At 48.5% G+C, this 20,236-nt stretch overlaps 1 protein-coding gene across 5 annotated transcripts in view; it reads right to left on the minus strand.

Annotated features, from left to right (window-relative positions):
* Positions 1–3,483: 3,483 nt before the first annotated feature.
* Positions 3,484–20,236, minus strand: part of Gnb1 (G protein subunit beta 1) — a 74,167-nt gene continuing 57,414 nt past the window's right edge. For 2 of the 5 annotated variants that reach the window (XM_070037113.1, XM_070037112.1), the window contains 7 exons: positions 14,484–14,547; positions 12,370–12,532; positions 9,024–9,090; positions 6,740–6,941; positions 5,916–6,132; positions 4,012–4,127; positions 3,484–3,786 (listed from right to left, as the gene is read on the minus strand). In XM_070037113.1, coding sequence (XP_069893214.1) covers positions 4,021–4,127; positions 5,916–6,132; positions 6,740–6,941; positions 9,024–9,090; positions 12,370–12,532; positions 14,484–14,547 — 820 coding nt within the window. In that variant the 3' untranslated portion in view covers positions 3,484–3,786; positions 4,012–4,020. Of the gene's footprint in view, positions 3,790–4,011; positions 4,128–5,915; positions 6,133–6,739; positions 6,942–9,023; positions 9,091–12,369; positions 12,533–14,483; positions 14,548–20,236 lie in introns of all 5 variants that reach the window. The other 3 variants (XM_070037114.1, XM_070037116.1, XM_070037115.1) reach the window with 3 other exon arrangements.

Consider the following 20,236-nt stretch of genomic DNA (forward strand, 5'->3'; position numbering starts at 1 on the left):
AGGTCCCTCCTGCCAGGCCCCAAGCCAGGGGCTGATAGGACATGAGAACCGCTGAAGGCCGATGCGAGGGGGAGGGTGACCGTCTGCGCCTCTCCCAGCCCAGGAAGGGCCTTAGAGCTCCCACATTCCCACAGGGCTTCAGGGTGAAGGCTTGCAAAAGACTTACATCTGATGAAGCTGGGCAAACCCAGCTGCTTGGTCTGTGGGCACCCCACCCAAGTCACTAGGACAGTATCTTCTGAAAGGGACCAGGGGAAGGCACCACTGGCACGGGGCAGCTGCGTGGCTCTCAATCACCCAATATGGCCTGGCCTGCTCAGTCCCAAGGGCTGGTCACCTGCTGCAGACCAACTGACACCCTGGGGCTGGGAATGTGGCTTAGGGGTAGAGTGCTTGCTTAGCATGCACGAAGCCCTGGGTTCAATTCCTCGCTACCACATACACAAAAAAAACTAGAAATGGTGCTGTGGCTCAAGTGGAAGAGTGTTAACCTTGAGCAAAAGCTCAGGGAGGGGCTGGGAAGGTGGCTTATTGGTAGAATGCTTGCCTCACAAGTATGAGGCCCTGGGTTCGATGCCTCAGCACCACATAAACAGAAAAAAGCAAGAAGTGTTGCGGTGGCTCAAGAGGTAGAGTGCTCGCCTTGAAGAAAAGCGCCCAGGCCCAGAGTTCAGGGACCACGACTCATCTAAAAAACAAAAACAAAATGAAACAAAACTGGGGACAGTGCCCAGGAAATACCAGCACTGAGCACAACAATTAGTTATTTCCATCAGTCGTAGGGCTTGAATACTGCGCCTGGGCACTGTCCCTGAACTCTTCAGCTCAAGGCTAGTGCTCTACCAATTGAGCCACAGCACCACTCCTGGTTTTCTGGTGGTTAACTGGCAATGAGTCTCATGGAGGGGCTGGGAAGTTGGCTCAGTGGTAGAGAGCTTGCCTTGCATGCCTGAGGCCCTGGGTTCGATTCCTCAGCACCACATAAGTAAAAAGAAAAAAGCCAGAAGTGGCACTGTGGCTCAAGTGGTAGGGCACTATCCTTGAGCTGAAGAGCTGAGGGACAGTGCTCAGGCCCAGAGTTCAGGCCCCACAACCGGACCAAAACAAAAGAGTCTCATGGACTTTCCTGCCTCAGCTGGCTTTGAACCATGATCCTCAGATCTCAGCCTCCTGAATAGCTAAGATGACAGGTGTGAGCCACCAGCACTCAGCTTTTTTTTTTTGGCTAGTCCTGGGGTTGGAACTCAGGGCCTGGGCATTGTCCCCAAGCTTCTCTTGCTCGAGGCTAGCACTCTACTCCTTGAACAATAGCATCACTTCTGGCTTTTTTTTTTTTTGGTCAGTCCTGGGGCTTGAACTCTGGGCCTGGGTGCTGTCCCTTAGCTCTTTAGCTTAAAGCTAGTGCTCTACCACTTGAGCCATAGCACCACTTCTGGATTTTTCTGCTTATGTGGTTCTGAGGAATCGAACCAGGGCCTCATGCATGCAAGGCAAGCACTCTACCACTGAGCCACCTTCCCAACCCCATTTCTGGCTTTTTTTATGTAGGTAGTTTTGAGGAATTGAACCCAGGGCTTCATGCATGCTAGGCAAGCACTCTATCACTATACCATATACCCAGCCCCAATTACTTTTTATAATCTTAAAGACAAAAATAAAGAATCTTGTGCTGGGTGCCAGTGGCTCATGCCTTTAATTCTAGCTGCTCAGAAGGCCAAGATTTTAAGATCACAGCTCAAAGCCAACCTGGGCAAGAAAATCCATGAGAAACTTTTTATCTCTGATTAATCACAATAAAACAATGAAACTGAAAGTGGCACTGTAGTTGAAGTGGTAGAGCTGAGATCCTGCATTCAAGCCCCAGGATGGGGGTGTTTTTTGGGGGGGGAGAGGGTGGGGGTTGTTCAGCTTGACTCGGGCCTCTAGACACTGCATGTGTCCAAAGCTTTGTTTTCCACAGTTCTATGGTAGAGATTGGTTTTTCTTACAAAATGAAGCTCAGCTACTCAGCCTGACGGACATGCAGCTCAGCCTGACGGAATGCTCTCTCAGGCAGTAGGTCCTCAGTTATGTCAGGCCTCAAGGCAGTGGGCATACCAGAAATCAACCCACGAAAAACTGTCACACCAAAGTCCCTCATGTCAAACTGCTTTATTACATCTTAAATAACAGTACAGTTTAATATAGTATCTATCTTGCATCCAGCCTCCTTGCAGTACACTGACTTTGAAATTAAATACAAAAGGTGGAAGGGGTGAGGGCGCAGAGCTACAGTGATGGTGGAAGGGAAAGGAGGGCTTCACTGTATTCTTTGCCAGGTCCAGGCCTATCGCATGGTCACAGCACAGTTTTTACAGATGTCGCAGAAAACAGGATGGTGAAGCCACTACTGCTGCTATGAGGGGTGCAGGGAGGGGGAAGGGGAGGGCCCACAGAACACTGCTGTCCAACGCTGCTGCGGAACCCTGGCTCCAATGAAGACCAGGAAGATCTGCATGGTGTAAAAATGGTCTGCCTCAGACGCAAAAGGCCCACAGAGGCAGGGCTTCAAGGAAGCAGCGGTGGGGAAGAGGCTCCCCACCTCCTCTTCTCTCTCAAGACTCCAACAGCAATCATTCACAACAGGACTGTCTGTTTTTGTAAAAGTAAAGAAAACAGTGACTTATCCCTCTGGCTAGCGGGTAGCGCTCGCTGCTTTCAGCGTGTGCAGGGCAGCAGCAGTGAGCAAGAGGACAGAGCCACCACGGTTACAACTGGAGAGGTTATTTCTTAAAAGAAAAAGAACATCTAAGGACCGAGTCCTATGTGCACTTTTGAGCATTTCTACAGCATGCGATTCTAAGAGTAAACCCACCCAATATGGCAAACAATCAATTTTTTAAAATTTAACTTAGAAAGTCTGAGATCATTATTTTCAAAACATTGATTTGTACATGGTTTCATACACAAAGAACCGACTGACTATCCAAGAACAGGACAGGCACCTCTCTGCTGGGCTCCTGACAGCAGGGGTGGGGTAGTGTTAGGGGATTGAAAACTTCCCTCCAATTTCACAGGAACCCAAGGTGAGAGCAGAAGTCGCACTGGACAGTGGGGGAACAGGTCAGCGAAGGGGAAGGACTCTGACCAAGCACCGCTGACCACCACAGCAAGTGCTTGGTTGATCTGCTTCTGAGCTGTCTCTTCCACTACGCTGTGTGTGTGTGCAACCGTCATCTATGATGGGAGACAGAAGGGAGAAGCCCGGGACTACACCACATCATTGACAATGTCAGAGACCCAGCCCAGGCTCTGGCCTGTTTACCTATGAACATAAAGGAAAATAGGTAAAAAGGAAATGTGAATGCTTTCAAAACCCCGCTACAAACACAGCTTGATACTTAAAAACAGTTACAGGATAAACAAAGCCACAAAACAGGATCACTGGTCTAAAGTCCAAATGAACTATTGAAAAGGCGTGTCTGTCTCACAATTACACTCCGGTTTACCTTCTGGTTAACATGTTTATTGTAGTATTTCCTTTTAAAACTCATCCAAGACAAAAAAGAAAACAAAGACAATGGCCCCGGAAGGAATGCACAATTTGTTTTAGTTGACAGCACGGAGATCCTTCTCTTGGTGGGAGTTGTGCTCTTGGTTTCAGCAGTAAGTGAAGGAGAAGAGATCTTGCCCTTTGAGGTTCTGAGGGGAGGTGTGGGTGCTGCGTTAGGGTGGTCGGATAGGATATGCTATCGCTGTCTCCCTTTGAGGGGGGAACGGTCTTCCAGTCACCGTGGCGTTCGCCTGCTGCTGGGAACAGAGTTTGGGAATCTGAGCTCAGAGATACAATCCACCTGCCCGCTCACTTCCACTGCTCCCCCATGGTCACAGCTGAGGCTCTGGCTTCAGATCTGCTCCAGTTCCAGACCCATACCACGCCCATGTGGATCCAGAAACCACACACAGGACCCCTGCACTATGACATACAGGAAAAGCTCCACTGAGGCAGGGTCACCAGGGCCGCTCCATTACCTACTAGCATCAGTTCCAGATCTTGAGGAAGCTGTCCCAAGACCCTGTCGCCACAGCCATGCCGTCGTCGGTCACCCCCAGGCAGCTGACACGGTTGTCGTGACCAGCCAAGACCCCTAGGAGCAAACAAGCACAGATACTCAGGCCCAGACGCCCACCCGTCCACGATGCGGCGCCGAGGGCTCCACAGCCTGTTTCGGGGTTTCTGTGCTCTTCCTGAGCTTTTTTTGCTCAAGGCTAGTGCTCTACCACTTGAGCCACACACAGTTAAGCACTTCTGGCTTTTCTGGTATGGGGAATTGGAGGTAAGAGCCCCCCAAGCTTTCCTGCCTGGGCTGGTCTCAAATCACCATCTTCAGCTCTCAGTCTCCCAAGGAGCTAGGATTAAAGGTGTGAGCCACGGGTGCTGGTTAGACAGCCCATCTAGATGGACAAAACTCAGAGCCCATCACAGTCAAGCTGCAGCAAGAAAAAGACAACAGAAAGGGAAAAAGTTCTGTCTAGTAGAAATTACACTGCCCCACCTCTTCTAGGTGTAGATACACAGAGCAATCAACCAAGAGCCTCTGTACAGACTTGTGCATACCCACTCAAGACGCTCAGATAAAGAGAGTATAAGGTGGTCAAAAAACCCTCAGAGATAGTAGGGAAAGGGATGACACTCCCAAAAGAAATGTACAGCTGGGAAGTGGCGCTATAGCTCAAGTGGTAGTGCGCTCGCCTTGAGCTGAAGAGCTGAGGGACAGTGCTTAGGCCCAGAGTTCAAGACCCATGACTGACCAAAAAATTAAAAAAGAAAATATGGTCTGGGAAGGTGGCTCAGTGGTAGAGCGCTTGCCTTGCATGCATGAGGCCCTGGGTTCGATTCCTCAGCACCACATAAGCAAAAAGGAAAAAAGCCGGAATTGGTGCTGTGGCTCAAGTGGTAGAACGCTAGCCTTGAGCTGAAGAGCTGAGGAACAGCGCCCAGGCCCAGAGTTCAGGCCCATGACCGGACCCCAAAAAAAAAAAAATAAATAAAATAAATAAAAATAAATAAATTCTAAATTTTGCCAGGCGCCAGTGGCTCACGCCTGTCATCCTAGCTACTCAGGAGGCTGAGATTTGAGGATCGAGGTTCAAAGCCAGCACGGGCAGGAAAGTCCAGGAGACTCTTATCTCCAATAAACACTAGAAAACCGAAGTGGCGCTGTGGCTCAAGCAATAGAGCACTCACCTTGAGCTGAAGAGCCGAGGGATAGTGCCCAGGCCCAGAGTTCAAGCCCCATGGCCAACAACAACAACAACAAAAATTACTTATCACTTGACTCATGAAATAGTAACCCCTCTCTGTACATTGCCTTTATAATAGCAATTAAAAAAAAATCTAAACCCCATCTCAATCCCTAGTGCCCAACACAACCCAGCTCCCAGGCTCTGATGGCTAAGACCGCGGAGCCATCAAAGAGAGAAACTAAGGGCACAAGTGGGGGTCCTGATAATACCACAGCAGCTGTAGCCCAGAGCAGACAGGACACAGCTCCTCCCAGAGGAGGCTCAGACAGCTCCTCAGTCTCTGTGCTCTAGTGAGGCACAGGGACAGCTCTGCTGGGGCCTCGGTTAGCACCCTGGCTCTTTAAAGGCACTGACTTTGGAAGCTATGTGCCTCTGATGGACACTGCTTCACCGGACGTCAGAGCTGGAGCGTGAGCAACCCAGGAAGACAGCACAGGAGCCAAGACCGCGTGGTGGCTGGCCTGCCCAATGCACTTTTGGGGTGCCATTTGGAGTCAGCCTCTGAAGAGTCAGAGCCCGGAGCGTGTGGAATGTTCCGCGCGGCAACCATGCTCACACAAGCATGTATTTTAGCTCCAGTGTGTCCTGTCCTCTGGGCCGGGGCACAGAGGATCCCCAGGGCCGCCTACCTGCCCTGTCGGCTTTGAGCGCGTCCCAGACGTTGCAGTTGAAGTCGTCGTACCCGGCGAGGAGGAGGCGCCCACTCTTGGAGAAGGAGACAGAGGTGATGCCGCAGATGATATTGTCGTGGGAGTAAGTCATGAGCTCCTGGTCTGCGCGGAGGTCAAACAGCCTGCACGTGGCATCGTCTGAGCCAGTGGCAAACGCATTGCCATTTGGAAAGAACTGTGCAGAGAAGGCAAATCAAAACACGTACACGGAGGGACTGGCAACACAGGGAAGCAGAGACAGTGCTTACGAACCAAATCTGCCACCTCAGGGTGGATCTAGTCCAGCAGCATTGTGCAGCCAGTGTTGCACAAGCCTCTGCCTGTGCTCCTCTGCAGGTGCCATCTAGAATCCGCCAGACTTCAAGGAAAAAGCAAAGCCACCACACAGCCCTCCAAACTACCCCAGGAGACCAGAAGCAGACACACCGGCTAGCTGTTGGGGTACGAGGCTCTGGAATCCACGTTCCAGGCCAGCAGAGGCTGTGCTGTACACTCCAGGATCTAAACTACTGGCTGCTTTCAGGCGAGGGGACAGCTCTGCACGCAACAGCCTCACCCACACCTAGCAGATAAGCACACAGCAGAGGGGCAGGAGCCCACCACAGGTCCAGGAAGTCCTGGTGAACTTGATTACATTTGCAAAGGGAGGGTAAAGGGGCAGGTCTCCTGAGTTCAAGGCCAGTCAGAGCTAAATAATGGGACCCTAAAATACCAAACAAAACATTAAAGTTTTAAAAAGAAAAAAAAGAGAGAAGATCTAATCTGGACAAGTTTCAACTCACACAGATGGCATTGATGTCAGACTCGTGGCCTGTGAACGTCTGTCGGCACATTCCTTCTCGGACGTCCCAGAGTTTGGCGGAAGCGTCACAAGCACCAGAGACAAACAGTCTGGTGTCAGGAGCGAGAGACAGGCTCATGACGTCTCCAGTATGTCCAGTAAACGTGGTTGTCTGCTGGCCGGTCTCGATGTCCCACAGGGCGCTAGAGCAGGGCAAACGACAAGCAGACGTCAGCCTCCTCTCCCCAACACAGCCACCGTCAACCCCAGGACCACAGGAGACCTCAGTGTTTTGTGTAAGTTCAAATGCTGCTATGTAGAATCTCTCCTCTGTTTAGAGGAGAAATAAAGGAAGGAAAACAAACACAACTGTAGAGCAGGAGCTGGGCTTCGGGCTGCTCTGTGCTCCAGGCTGGCTCACACCAACAAATAGTCCCTCGTCCCTTTCAACTTAGGCATGTTGGGTTGTGTCACCCGCTCTGGTTTGCAGAAGCAGCGGGGAGACCTGGTGAGGGTCTGGGAGGAGGACAAGGTGCTGCTCCCTCTGTGTCTTTGCTCCCTTGCCTTCTTGGGCTTCCGGAGACAATGACAGGTAAAAAGTGGCTTAAAGCAACTCTGAAACCCACTGTCCTCTGGAGTCATAAACAGAGAGCAGAAAGTATGAATGGCTCTGCAGAGTTTTCCACAGGGTCCTGCTGGACAGGTAAGACAGGAACTGTGAAGGTCACAGCTGTGTATTGCTACTGGACTCAATCCACGGAATGCAGCATCATTAAAAACCACCAGTTTATGCCAGCCAAGAGAGCCTGGCAAGGCAGATCCAACAAGGATTCTCTTTGCTATAGCATGAAAACCACAGAAAGGAAGCAGCGGAACAGGACTCCAAGAAACAATCAGGACACAGGAAAGCGCTGTAAATGCCTAACCGTCTTTCCCCACTGATGGTCTGGAGTTTTCTTTTTATAAATCTACAAATCTCACTCAAGAACACTGATGCTGTGAGTCCCTGCTGAGGGGGCTGAAGGCCTGTCTCAGTTGCCCCCACTCTCCTCACACTCAGGACTTATGTCAGCCATGTGCGGGGTGCCTGTGCCACAGTCTAGTTAGCAGTGGCTGCCCCTGGCCACCAATCATGGCTAAGACTAGAAATTTCCAAAGGACTTTTATGAAAGTCTCTAAGTAACTGCCTAGGTGGGGGTATAACCCAAATGGTAGAAAGGATGTCTACCAAGTGGTAAACTCCAACTTCAAACCCCAGTACTGTAAATCACACACATACACATAAGCCAGGCGCCGGTGGCTCACGCCTGTAACCCTAGCTATTCAGAGATTGAGATTGGAGGATTGTGGTTCAAAGCTGGTCCAGTCGTGGGGCCTGAACTCTGGGCCTGGGCACTGTCCCTCAGCAATTCAGCTCAAGGCAAGCGCTCTACCACTTGAGCCACAGTGCCACTTCTGGCTTTTTTCTTTTTGCTTATGTGGTGCTGAGGAATTGAACCCAGGGCCTCAAGCATGCAAGGCAAGCACTTTACCACTGAGCCACCTTCCCAGCCCCCATAAGATTCTTATCTCCAATCAACCACCAGAAAACTGGAAGAGCTGTGGCTCAAAGTGGCAGAGTGCCAGCCTTGAGTCAAAGAGCTCAGGGACAGCACCTAGGCCCTGAGTTCAAGCCTCACAACCAACAAAACAAAGACCTCCCCCCCCCCCAACTGCCTCCCAATAATTTAATTTAGGGACAAATAAAAATTCTACAGTTTAGGGCTGGGAAGGTGGCTCAGTGGTAGAGTGCTTGCCTTGCATGCTAAGGCCCTGGGTTCAATTCCTCAGCACCACATAAGCAAAAAGAAAAAAGCCGGAAGTGGCACTGTGGCTCAAGTGGTAGAGCGCTCACCTTGAGCTGGTCATGGGGCCTGAACTCTGGGCCTGGGCACACTGTCCCTCAGCTCTTCAGCTCAAAAAGCCCGAAGTGGCACCGTGGCTCAAGTGGTAGAGCGCTAGCCTTGAGCTGAAGAGCTGAGGGACAGTGCCCAGCCCCAGAGTTCAGGCCGACGACTGGACCATAAAAAAAATGAAAAAAAAAAAAAAGAACAAAAACAAAAAAAAAACTTGTACATCTACAACAGCACAATACATTCTCTCTCATTGCTATTCTGTGTTTCAAATCTCCAGGCCATCATGAAAATTAAAATGGCCTCATGCCAAGAACCGTCCTTTCTTCCGTGTGGCCCGACTAACAGAAATGGTGTGCCTCAGACCCGCCACCTGCCCTGCTGGGTACTCACCATGTGGTGTCTCCGGAACTGGTGACGATCTGATTGTCATCCAGGAATCGGCAGCAGGACAAGTACCCTGGCAAAGAGCAGAGCAAGTGAGGACCCAAACCTGGAAGCTCTGCCTTTACAACCACTTAAATGTAGAAACATGGAAGCACAAAAGTACTCCTTAAGCGTCCTGTGTCTGACCCGGACTGCTAGCATAATAAAACCAACAATGCAGGTAGGTAGGAGATGCTGTGGAGTTACGGTGAGACCCCCATCAAGAGGGTCAATGCCAGACAGTGCCTCACAGTCCCTCATACTGCAGAGCAGCCAGTGCCATCCACACAACACCTGAGTCTCCCACTTGCTTTTCTGTCCAGCAAACTGAAGGCAAAAACAGACACCTGGTCACATCCTTGGTCCCTGGGACTGAGGATGAACAAATCCCATCATGGGAGGAAGAGTCTGGCCTACAGAGGTGCCAGAGTCTCCATCTAAGCTCTTCTTCCTGACCGGTGCCCTGGGGCCACTGCCCTTCCTCCTCGTCAGCACAGCCATCCTTCCCTTCCTTTGACCTTGACAGCGCTACTTCATCCCATGCAACATACAAGCACAGAGGGCAGGCGAGAGCCACAGAGTCCCACTGCCTGCAAATCACACAGGACTCAAATTGGCTGTCCAGGCTATGTCATACCCTCACACTTTTTTTTTTTTTTTTGGTCTGGTGGTGGGGCCTGAACTCTGGGCCTGGGAGCTGTCCCACAGCTCTTCTGCTCAAGGCTAGCACTCTACCACTTGAGCCACAGTGCCACTTCCGGCTTTTTTCTTTTTGCTTATGTGGTGCTGAGGAATCAAACCCAGGGCCTCAGGCATGCAAGGCAAGCGCTCTACCACTGAGCCACCTTCCCAGCCCCATACCGCCACACTTTTCGTGGCTTCTTACCCCAACAACCAGAGACTGGCTGGGGAGTCACGTCTCTGAACAAGCCTTCAGATGGGCACTAGGCCTCAGCCAACTGGAAATCCAAGGCTCTGGGTGGCATCCAAGGCCCCTAGGTAGAGTTCCTCTGGTAACTCCCTGCAGTTAAAAGCTTTCAGAATTTGTACACGGGGCTGGCAAGGTGGCTCAGTGGTAGAGTGCTTGTCTTGCATGCATGAAGACTTGGGTTTAATTCCTCAGTACCATATAAACAGAAGAAGCTCGAAGTGGTGCTGTAGCTCAAATGGTAGAGTGCTAGACTTAAGAAAAACAGTCCAGGGCTGGGAAGGTGGCTCAGTGGTAGAGTGCTTATCTTGCATGCATGAGGCCCTGGGTACCACAGAAGCAGAAAAAGCTGGAAGTGGCATTCTGGCTCAAGTGGTAGAGCACTAGCCTTGAGCTGAAGAGGTGAGGGACAGCGCCCAGGCCCATAACTGGCAAAAAAAAAAAAAGTCCAGAGACAGTGCCTAAGCCCTTAGTTCAAGCCCCAGGATTGGCAAAAACAAAAAACAAAAAGCAACAACAATAACAACAACAACAACAAACCCAAAGAACAGAATTTGCACAGTTGTGTTGTTGGGGACATAGCTCTGTGGCAGAGTGCTTGCCTAGCATGCTTTGGTTTTCAACCTCAGCTCCACAAAAAGAAAAAAATATAAAAATCACAATGTAGTTCTGGATGTTATTTTGAACTTCCTTTCCCAAACTTCTCCTGTGAATACACCTTTGTAGTTTAGCTCCTAGCCTGACCGTGAAAGGTGTCCAGGGTCAGTTACTGCTATGAGGTCAGATGACAAAGGAATTTACTTGTGTTGTATACAATTCAGGCCCAGGAACGAAGCCAAAAGTCTTCACAAGTTTCTGTCCTAGGGAAGGGCAGAGCTGACCGCCTGGAAATGAACTGTAAGAAAAGTGACCTACACACTACTCATGGTAGGACTGGGTTGACAAAGAGATTAAAGGTACCCACTGAGTTGTGCCATGCCCATTTGAAAAGAATTTCTTCTTGTTGTTGGTCATGGGGCTTGAACTCTTGCCCTAGGAACTGTCCCTGAGGTATTCAGTTTAAGGCAAGTGCTCTACCACTTGAGCCACAGGGTCATTCCGGTTTTCTGGTGGTTTACTGGAGTGTCTCATGGACTTTCCTGCCTGGGCTGGCTTTGAACAGCGATCCTCAGATCTCAGCCTCATGAGTAGCTAGGATTACAGGTATGAGCCACCAGTGCCTGGCTGAAAAGAATTTTTTTTTTTTGGGTCCGGTCATGGGGCCTGAACTCTGGGCCTGGGCGCTGTCCCTCAGTTCTTCAGCTCAAGGCTAGCGCTCTACCACTTGAGCCACAGTGCCACTTCCAGCTTTTTTCTTTTTGCTTATGTGGTGCTGAGGAATCAAACCCAGGGCCTCAGGCATGCAAGGCAAGCGCTCTACCACTGAGCCACTTCCCAGCCCTGAAAAGAATTTTTAACTATATTTGGTTAAAACTGCATGTAAAAAGAAACTGGTACTGTGGAACTCACTAGACACTATGTTGAAAATGAACTACACAACTTGTGAACAGGAATGGAAGACAGCGAGGGAAGGGGTAGTATTGTCTAAAGAGATGCATTCTTTGCCTGACTTATGTAACTAAACCACTCTGTAAAACACCTTTATAACAATAAAAAATAAAAAGAACATCTGTAGCTAGGTACCAGTGACTCATGACTGTAATCCTAGTTACTCAGGAAGCATAGATCCCAGGATCATGGTTTGAAGCTAGCTTGGATAACAAAGTCTAGGAGACTCTCATCTCCAATTAACTACCAAAAAGAAAGAAGTGGAGCAGTAGCAAGTATTAGAGCACTAGTCTTTTTTTTTTTTTGTAGGTCGTGGGGCTTGAACTCTGGGCCTGGGTGCTGTCCCTCAGCTCTTCAGCTCAAGGCCAGCACTCTATCACTTGAGCTACAGCACCACTTCTGGTTTTCTGGTGGTTTATTAGAGATGGGAGACGGCTTTCACTCCTTTCTCAAATCAATTTTTAGAACTAGAACTTTTCCAATAAAACCAATGTATAACAGACATTTTTAGGAAGTAGCGCTGTACCTCAAGTGGTAGAGCGCTCGCCTTGAGCTGAAGAGCTGAGGGACAGCACCCAGGCCCAGAGTTCAAGCCCCACGACCGACAAAAAAAAGAAAAGGCACTCAAGTTGGAAGATGGTTTAGGACAGAAAGGAGTTGCTAACAATTAATTAAGAGTGAACAAATCCATGTGTTTCTTACTGGGAAAGGTATTTTTGGAAATTTTATGGCTATTACCTTAATTTCTGTGTGAAACAGTCTTAGTAACAATGGTTGACAAGAGGGGACTATTGGGTAAGCAGTGTGTGTACCAGTGAGGTGACAAATGACATGTACCTGTATGTCCTGCCAGCTCACGACTCACACGCACATTCCCTTCACGAGTTTTCAGATTGTAAATGGAGCAAATGTTGTCCAGGCCCCCACAGGCCACATAGTTCCCAGAAGGGGCATACGCACAGGTCATGACCCAGGAGGAGCGCAGAGGGATGGCGTGGACCTACACAACAGGAACACAAAGGAAACTCCTTAAAATTCAAGAACATTAACTACTAGCCGGTGTAGTGGTGCATGCTTCTTTCCCAGATGCTGGGTAGTCCAAAGCAGGAGAGGATCACTCCGTGGACAGAAGGAGCAAGGGCACTCTGAACTACACAAATGAGACCACTGTCTCCCAGAAGCACCCAAACTAAAACAAAGGACACATTGAAAACACGTCAACAGCTTTGTCAAAATGGCTATATAAACTCATTTTAAAGAAACATATTTTTAAAATAATCAATTAGACATCTACATTAATCAATCCTGCCAATACCTCACAATATAAATTGGTTGGGACTTCTGCAATCTTTAGTACACACTTAGTATTCTGTAGCAAAACATAATTGAAGGGGCTGGAAAGGTGGCTCAGCGGCAGAGCGCTTGAGTTGCATGCCTGAGGCCCTGGGTTCGATTCCTCAGCACCACATAAGCAAAAAGAAAAAAGCCAGAAGTGGCGCTGTGGCTCAAGTGGTAGAGCGCTAGCCTTGAGCTGAAGAGCTGGACCACCCCCCCAAAAAAAAAAGAAAAAAAAAACATAATTGAAGTAGTTTACCTATATATGTGGACTGACAACACTAACTTATAGTAATTTTGTTGTTGTTGATCATGGGGCTTGAACTCTGGGCTTGGGCGCTGTCTCTCAGCTCTTCAGCTCAAGGCTAGCCCTTAACCACTTGAGCCACAGCGCCATTTCTGGTTTTCTGGTGGTTTTACTGAAGAGTCTCACAGACTGCTGCTCAGGCTGGCTTTGATCTGTGATCCTCAGATCTCAGCCTCCTGAGTAGCTAGGATGACAGGTGTGAGCTACCAGCACACAGCTTATTTTTTTAAAAACATAGTGCTGGGATTTGTGCTTGCTTAGCCCTACCCCAGGCTTCCTTTATTATTTTTCTGAGACTGGGTTTGTGTTTTCCAGGCTGAAGTTTTTTTTTTTTTCCGGTCGGTCATCGGGCTTGAACTCTGGACCTGGGCACTGTCCCTGTGCTCTTCGGCGAGGGCTCTACTGCTTGAGCCCCAGTGCCACTTCCAGTTTTCTAGTGGTTTATTGGAGATAAGAGTCTCATGGACTTTCCTGCCCGGGCTGGCTTTGAACAGCGATCCTCAGATCTCAGCCTAAGTAGCTAGGATTACAGGTGTGAGCCACCAGTACCCAGCTTACAGAATCTTTCAGATTGATTGATTGATTGATTTTTGGTGCAGGTCCTGTGAGCTATCCCTGAGTTTTTGTGCAAGGACAGAACTCCACTACTTGAGCTACAACTCCACTTCTGGCTTTTTATTGGTGAATCAGAGATAAGAGTCACATGTACTTTCTTGCCAAGTCTGGTTTTGAACTGTGATCCTCAGATCTCAGCCTCCTAAGTAGCTAGGGTTACAGGTGTGAACAAATGGTGCTTGGCCTCAGATTCTCTTTTGAAAAACAAAACAAGCCAGGGACCAGTGGCTCATGACTGTAAGCCTAGCTACTCAGGAGGCTGAGATCTGAGACTCACTGTTCAAAGCCAGAACCGGCAACAAAGTCCGTGAGACTTTTATCTCCAACTAACCACCAGAAAGCCAGAAGTGGAGCTGTGGCTCAATCACTTGAGTGCTATCCTTTAAGCACAAAAGCTCAGAGGCAGTGCCTAGGCCTTGAGTTCAAGCCCCAGGATCAACAAAAAAGAAAAAGGAAAAAGAAAACAAAACACTCCAAGCCTATTAACTAGGAAAGAAAAAAAAGCTACATTTGTCTTCTATAAATAAGATATGGAAGAAACCAAAAACTTAAGCCCACAGGCAGCTCTCTGTCCCCAAGAAAACCTCACTACTACACAGAGTAGGCAGGGACCGCCCTGTGGCTGGCCCAAGTCAGGGAACAGCCGTGAACAGTTCTGTGGTGGTGTTCTGGCAATGGGTCTTACATAGCCTACCTTGTTTGTGGTGTAACTGTCCCAAATGATAAGTTTTCCATCTTGGGAGGCGCTGACAAGAAGTCTGGAGAAAACAAAACAAAACAAAAAATCAGAAATATTATAAAGGAAGCAAAAGGAAAGTGGAACTTGGTAAGCTCAGTTCTAATGTGATTCAACGCTATATTTGCTTGGGACAAAGTACACAAAGAAAGGGCTGGGAAGGTGGCTCAGTGGTAGAGCGCTTGTCTTTCATGCTTGAGGCCCTGGGTTCGATTCCTCAGCACCACATAAGCAAAAAAAGAAAAAAGCCGGAAGTGGCGCTGTGGCTCAAGTGGTAGAGTGTTAGCCTTGAGCTGAAGAGCTGAGGGACAGCGCCCAGGCCCAGAGTTCAGGCCCCATGACTGGAGCCAAAAAAAAAAAAAAAAGGTACACAAAGAAAGGAAGAAAGAAAAAAGGAAGGAAGGAAGGAAGGAAGGAAGGAAGGAAGGAAGGAAGGAAGGAAGGAAGGAAGGAAGGAGAAAAAAAAATAAAAGAGGGCAGGGTGGGGGAGAAGATGGGAAGGGATGGGAAGGGAAAACAAAGGAGGAGGCAACAATACTTGATAAGAAATGTACTCATTACCTTGCCCATGTAATTGTAACCTCTCTGTACAGTATTTTCACAATTTAAAAAAAAAAAAAAAAAGAAGGCCCAGAGGTTGCTCAGCAGTACAACGCTTGCCTAGCATGCATGAAACCCTGACTTCCATTCCTCAGTACCACATAAAGCCGGAAGTGGCACTGTGACTCAAGTAGTAGAGTTCTAGCCTTGAGTGAAGGTCGCTCAGGGACAGTGCTCAGGCCCTGAGTTCAAACCCCAGGACTGGTAACAAACAAACACACACCAGAATATCAGGAGTAGTGCTGTGGCTCAAAGCAGTAAGACTCACAGATAGCATCATGACACTTCCTAGACTAAACTAAGTCTGCAATCCAAGTTTCTACTCCGTTGCACCTGGATGCTGTACTGTACCTCACCTGGCAAGAGCGGCGATGAGCTGTTTCATGACTGTCTCCTTGCTTTGAGCAAGAATGCTAAGTGTGGGATCTATGTTCTAAGAACTCACTTTGTACTTGCAGATTTTTTTTTTTTGGCCGGTCGTGGGTCTTGAACTCTGGGCCGGGGCACTGCCCCTAACCTGCTCAAGGTGAGCGCTCCACCACAGCAGCATTTCAGGTTTTTCTGATGGTTTACTGGAGATAAGAGTCTCAGACTGGGGCTGGGAAGGTGGCTCAGTGGTAGAGCGCTTGCCTTGTATGCCTGAGGCCCTGGGTTCGTTTCCTCAGCACCACATAAGCAAAAAGAAAAAAGCAGGAAGTGCGGAAGTGGCGCTGTGGCTCAAGTGGTAGAGGGCTAGCCTTGAGCTGAAGAGCTGAGGGACATCTGAGCCCAGAGTTCAGGCCCCACAACCAGACCACCCCCCCAAAAAAATGTCTCAGACTGCCTGGCGCCGATGGCTCACACCTATAATCCTAGCTACTTAGGAGGCTGAGATCTGAGGATCGAGGTTCAAAGCCAGCTTTGAAAGTCTGTGAGACTCTTATCTCTAATAAAACACTAGAAAACCGACAGTGGCGCTGTGGCTCAAGTGGTAGAGAGCTTTCCTTGAGCTGAAGAGTGCAGGGATGGCGCCCAAGCCCAGAGTTCAAGCGCAACAACCGACCAGAAAAAAAGTCTCAGACTCTCCTGCTTTGAACCCTTTGAACTCAGCCTCCTGAGTAGATAGGATTACAGGTGTGAGCCACTGGCGCCCAGCTTGTACTTGCAGAATCAAGACAGAATATTGCAAAAGGACAGTATGACTAACATGGAAAGGAATTTTAGGTATCTTGAAAACAAACAGGCTAGAATGATTCTGGGATACACAGCTACTCAAAAGGAATCCTGCAGAGCAGGGAGCCTACAGAATATGGTGTCTCAAGAAGACCCTTGCATGCCAGCGCCGGTGGCTCACACCTATAATCTTAGCTACTTAGGAGGCTGAGTTCTGAGGATTGTGGTTCAAAGCCAGCCTGGGCAGGAAAGTCCGTGGACTCTTATCTCCAATAAATGACTAGAAAACCGGAAGTGGTACTATGGTTCAAGTGGTAGAGCACTCGCCTTGAGCTGAAGAGCACAGGGACAGCACCCAAGCCCAGAGTTCAAGCCCCACGACCGACAAAAAAAAAAAAAAAAAAAAAAAAAGAAGAAGAAGAAGAAGACCCTTGCAATGGCTTGTAAAGCTACATCACTGTCACAATGAACAACAGCAGGGCACAAGTGGCTCAAAGCCTATAACTCTAACTATGCAGGACACTGGGTTTCTGGGGACTGAGGCTCAAAGCCAGTTGGAACAGAAAAGTTTATGATATTCCACATCCAAAATAACCAGTTTAAAGCTTGTTTGGTAGGCTGGAGACATGGTTCAAGTAGTAGCACACCAGTCAATCCAGCAAGCTGAAAGCTCAGAGGTCCTCCATTCAAACCTTGGTACAGTAAAAAATAAAACAAAATAGCCAAGTGCTGGTGGCTCACGCCTGTATTCCTAGCTACTCAGGAGACTGAGATCTGAGGATCATGGTTCAAAGCCAGCTCTGGCAGGAAAGTCCAGCAGACTTTTTTTTTTTGGTTGGTCGTGGGGCTTGAACTCTGGGCTTGGGTGCTATCCCTGTGCTCTTCAGCTCAAGGCAAGCTCACTACTGCTTGAGCCACAGTGTCACTTCCGGTTTTCTGGTGGTTTATTGGAGATAAGAGTCTCTTGGACTTTCCTGCCCAAGCTGGCTTTGACCCTCGATCCTCAGATCTCAGCCTCCTGAGTAGCTAGGATTACAGGTGTGAGCCACCGGCGCCCAGATTCCATCAGACTCCAATAAACCACTTAGGAAAACAAAAGTGGTGCTGTGGCTCAAGTGACTGAGCACCAGCCTTGAGCTGAAAAGCTCCACAGCACCCAGGCCCAGAGTTCAAGCCCCATGACAACATAAAAATGAATGAATGAATGAATGAATAAATGAATAAATAAATAAATAAATCACTTCAGTACTTTGGCATAAAATACATCACAGAGCCAGGCACCAATGGCTCAAGACTGTAATCCTAGCTACTCAAGAGGATGAGATCTGGCAATCAAGTCCAAAGCCAGCCCTAACAGGAAAGTCCATGAGACTCTTATCTCCAAGTAACCAGCAAAAACCAGAAGTGGAGTTGTGGTTCAAGTGGTAGAGTGTCAGCCTTGAGCAAAAAGCTCAGGGATAGTGCTCAGGCCCTGAAATCAAACCCCAAGACCAGCACAAAAACCAAGCAATCAATTAAATCAATCAATAACATAAGTAAATAAAGTGTAGGTAGCAATCCTGTTGCTTTGAAGATACAACTTTTTTAGTAGTACTAGAAATGGTACCCAAGGCTTTGACCATGATGCCAAGTGCTCTAACACTGAGCAACGCCTCCAACTGCAACAGTCTAACTACAGGATGTTCGGGACACTTGGGGTGGTTACACAGCTTCTACCACTGAGCCAGAGTCCCACCCCTCCAATGATTCTTAGCGCCAACTCCTCCATTCATGTTCTCTCACCCACACACCACAGAACTGTAGAAGGCACAACTCTGCTGCTCTGCTACTGCCTGGTCCCTCTGAGGTTTTGAGCAGAGTATCAGGTCACCTTCAGAGCAGTCCAGGGTCAGTCAGCTTAAAAACTGCTGACTGGCTGAGCTGTGCACTCACTGATCCTCTGGAAGGTGAGAGGAGACACACCTTCCAGTAACCCCAGGTCAGGTGCTCTTTCTTACAGGTCCCATACAGCCAGCTTCCTGTGCCCTAGCACTGATCCACCCTCCAAAAGGAAATGCAGAGCAGGAGGAACCCCAAGGACAGAGAAAACTGCCCCAGGCCAACACCTCATTCTTCTTGGGCCAGGGTTCTCTCATAGTCAGAGAGCTCCTCAGACCTTGAAGAGTGAAAAAATTTATCTACGTGACAAAAATTGTATCCCAAATGTTATTTAAAAACTCAAATTTTAGCCAGGCGCCAGTGGCTCACGCCTGTAATCCTAGCTACTCAGGAGACTGAGATCTGAGGATCGGGTTCAAAGTCAGCCAGCACAGGAAAGTCCATGAAACTCTTGTCTCCAATAAACCACCAGAAAACTGGAAGTGGCGCTGTGGCTCAAGTGGTAGAGCGCTAGCCTTGAGCTGAAGAGCTGAGGACAGCACTCAGACCCAGAATTCAAGTCTCATGACCACCAAAAAAAAAAAAAAAAGAACCCTCAAATTTGAGGGCTGGGGGGGCGGGGGGAGGATGGGAAGGGACAGGAAGGGGAAACAAAGGAGGAGCCTACAATGCTTGATAAGAAGTGTACTCATTATCTTGCCCATGTAATTGTAACCCCTCTGTACAGTATTTTCGCAATTAAAAAAAAAAATTTGAGGGCTGGGAAGGTGGCTCAATGGTAGAGTGCTTGCCTCACATGCATGAGGCCCTGGGTTTGATTCCTCAGCACCACATACTCAGAAAAAGCCTGAACTGGTGCTATGGCTCAAGTGGTAGGACACTAGCCTTGAGCTGAAGAGCTGGGGACAGCACCCAGGACCAGAGTTCAAGCTCCAGAAATGGCACACACACACACACACAAAAAGCAGGATATATATTACTTTGGTGTGGAAGGTTTGAACTCACGAGTCACACGGCTGAGCCCCAGCTGACCTTCTGTGTGCTGTGTATTTTTGAACAGGTCACCCCCTCCGCCCCTACATGTGCCTACACAGGAGTCTGCCCATTTCAGACTTCCTGTTGTGGCTGGGACAACAGGCAGCGTCGCTGTAACCCCCAGGATCTCAGCCTCCACATAACCAGGCTGACAGGTGTGGGCAGAGGGCTCGGCTACTGAGAAAGGAGCCCATAGACTTTTCTGTTTAGCTTTAGACTTAAATCATCCTGACACAGCTAGGAATGTAGGTAGGAGCCACTTGCACCCAGCTGAAATCCAGAGCTCCACTTTGACGTTTTGTTGGTTAAGAATCTCATGGACTTTCCTGCCTAGCCTGTCTTTGAACTACAAACCTCAGATCTCAGCCTCCTGAGTAGGCAGGATTATGGAGTAAGCCACTGGTGCCCAGTTAAGATTACTTTTTATATACTTCAACATATACACACAAGTCACTCACTGATGCACCTCAGTTTGAAAAACAAACTGCTAGCCACCACAATAATTTAACTGTCCACATGTCATACAAATGAAAACATTCCTGCAGTTATGAATATAGCCTATGTCATGAAAAAGAAACTGTTTTTCTTTTTGGTGTTTGAGACAGCTTCTCTCTGTATAGAGCTCATGATCCTATTACCATTGCCTCCCACCACTGCTGAGATCTCAGCCGTGCACATCCATACCTTTCAAAGCGAAAGCAGTTAGCAGTATCAGTTCTAATATATAATCCATTTAAGTCAATGTACCAATTAAAATTTTTATGTATTTCACTGTAGTGCTATGACAACAAATGACATCTGTGTGCCAGGGTACTTGTGCACAGCTGTTAAGATTCACCATTGCCATAATATTTATTAACTCTTGGAGGAGGCAGGCATGTAAAATGGCCACACTAAATACAGTTCTGCTTTTTGCTCTCAATCTCAGATTATTATTTATTTTTTTGGGTTGGTCGTGGGGCTTGAACTCTGGGCCTGGGTGCTGTCCCTCAGCTCTTCAACTCAAGGCTAGCACCCTACTACATGAGCCTCAGTGACACTTCTGG

Source organism: Dipodomys merriami, unplaced genomic scaffold (genome assembly GCF_024711535.1).
Source record: "Dipodomys merriami isolate MVZ:Mamm:240054 unplaced genomic scaffold, mDipMer1.0.p SCAF_28, whole genome shotgun sequence".
Lineage (NCBI taxonomy): Eukaryota > Metazoa > Chordata > Mammalia > Rodentia > Heteromyidae > Dipodomys > Dipodomys merriami.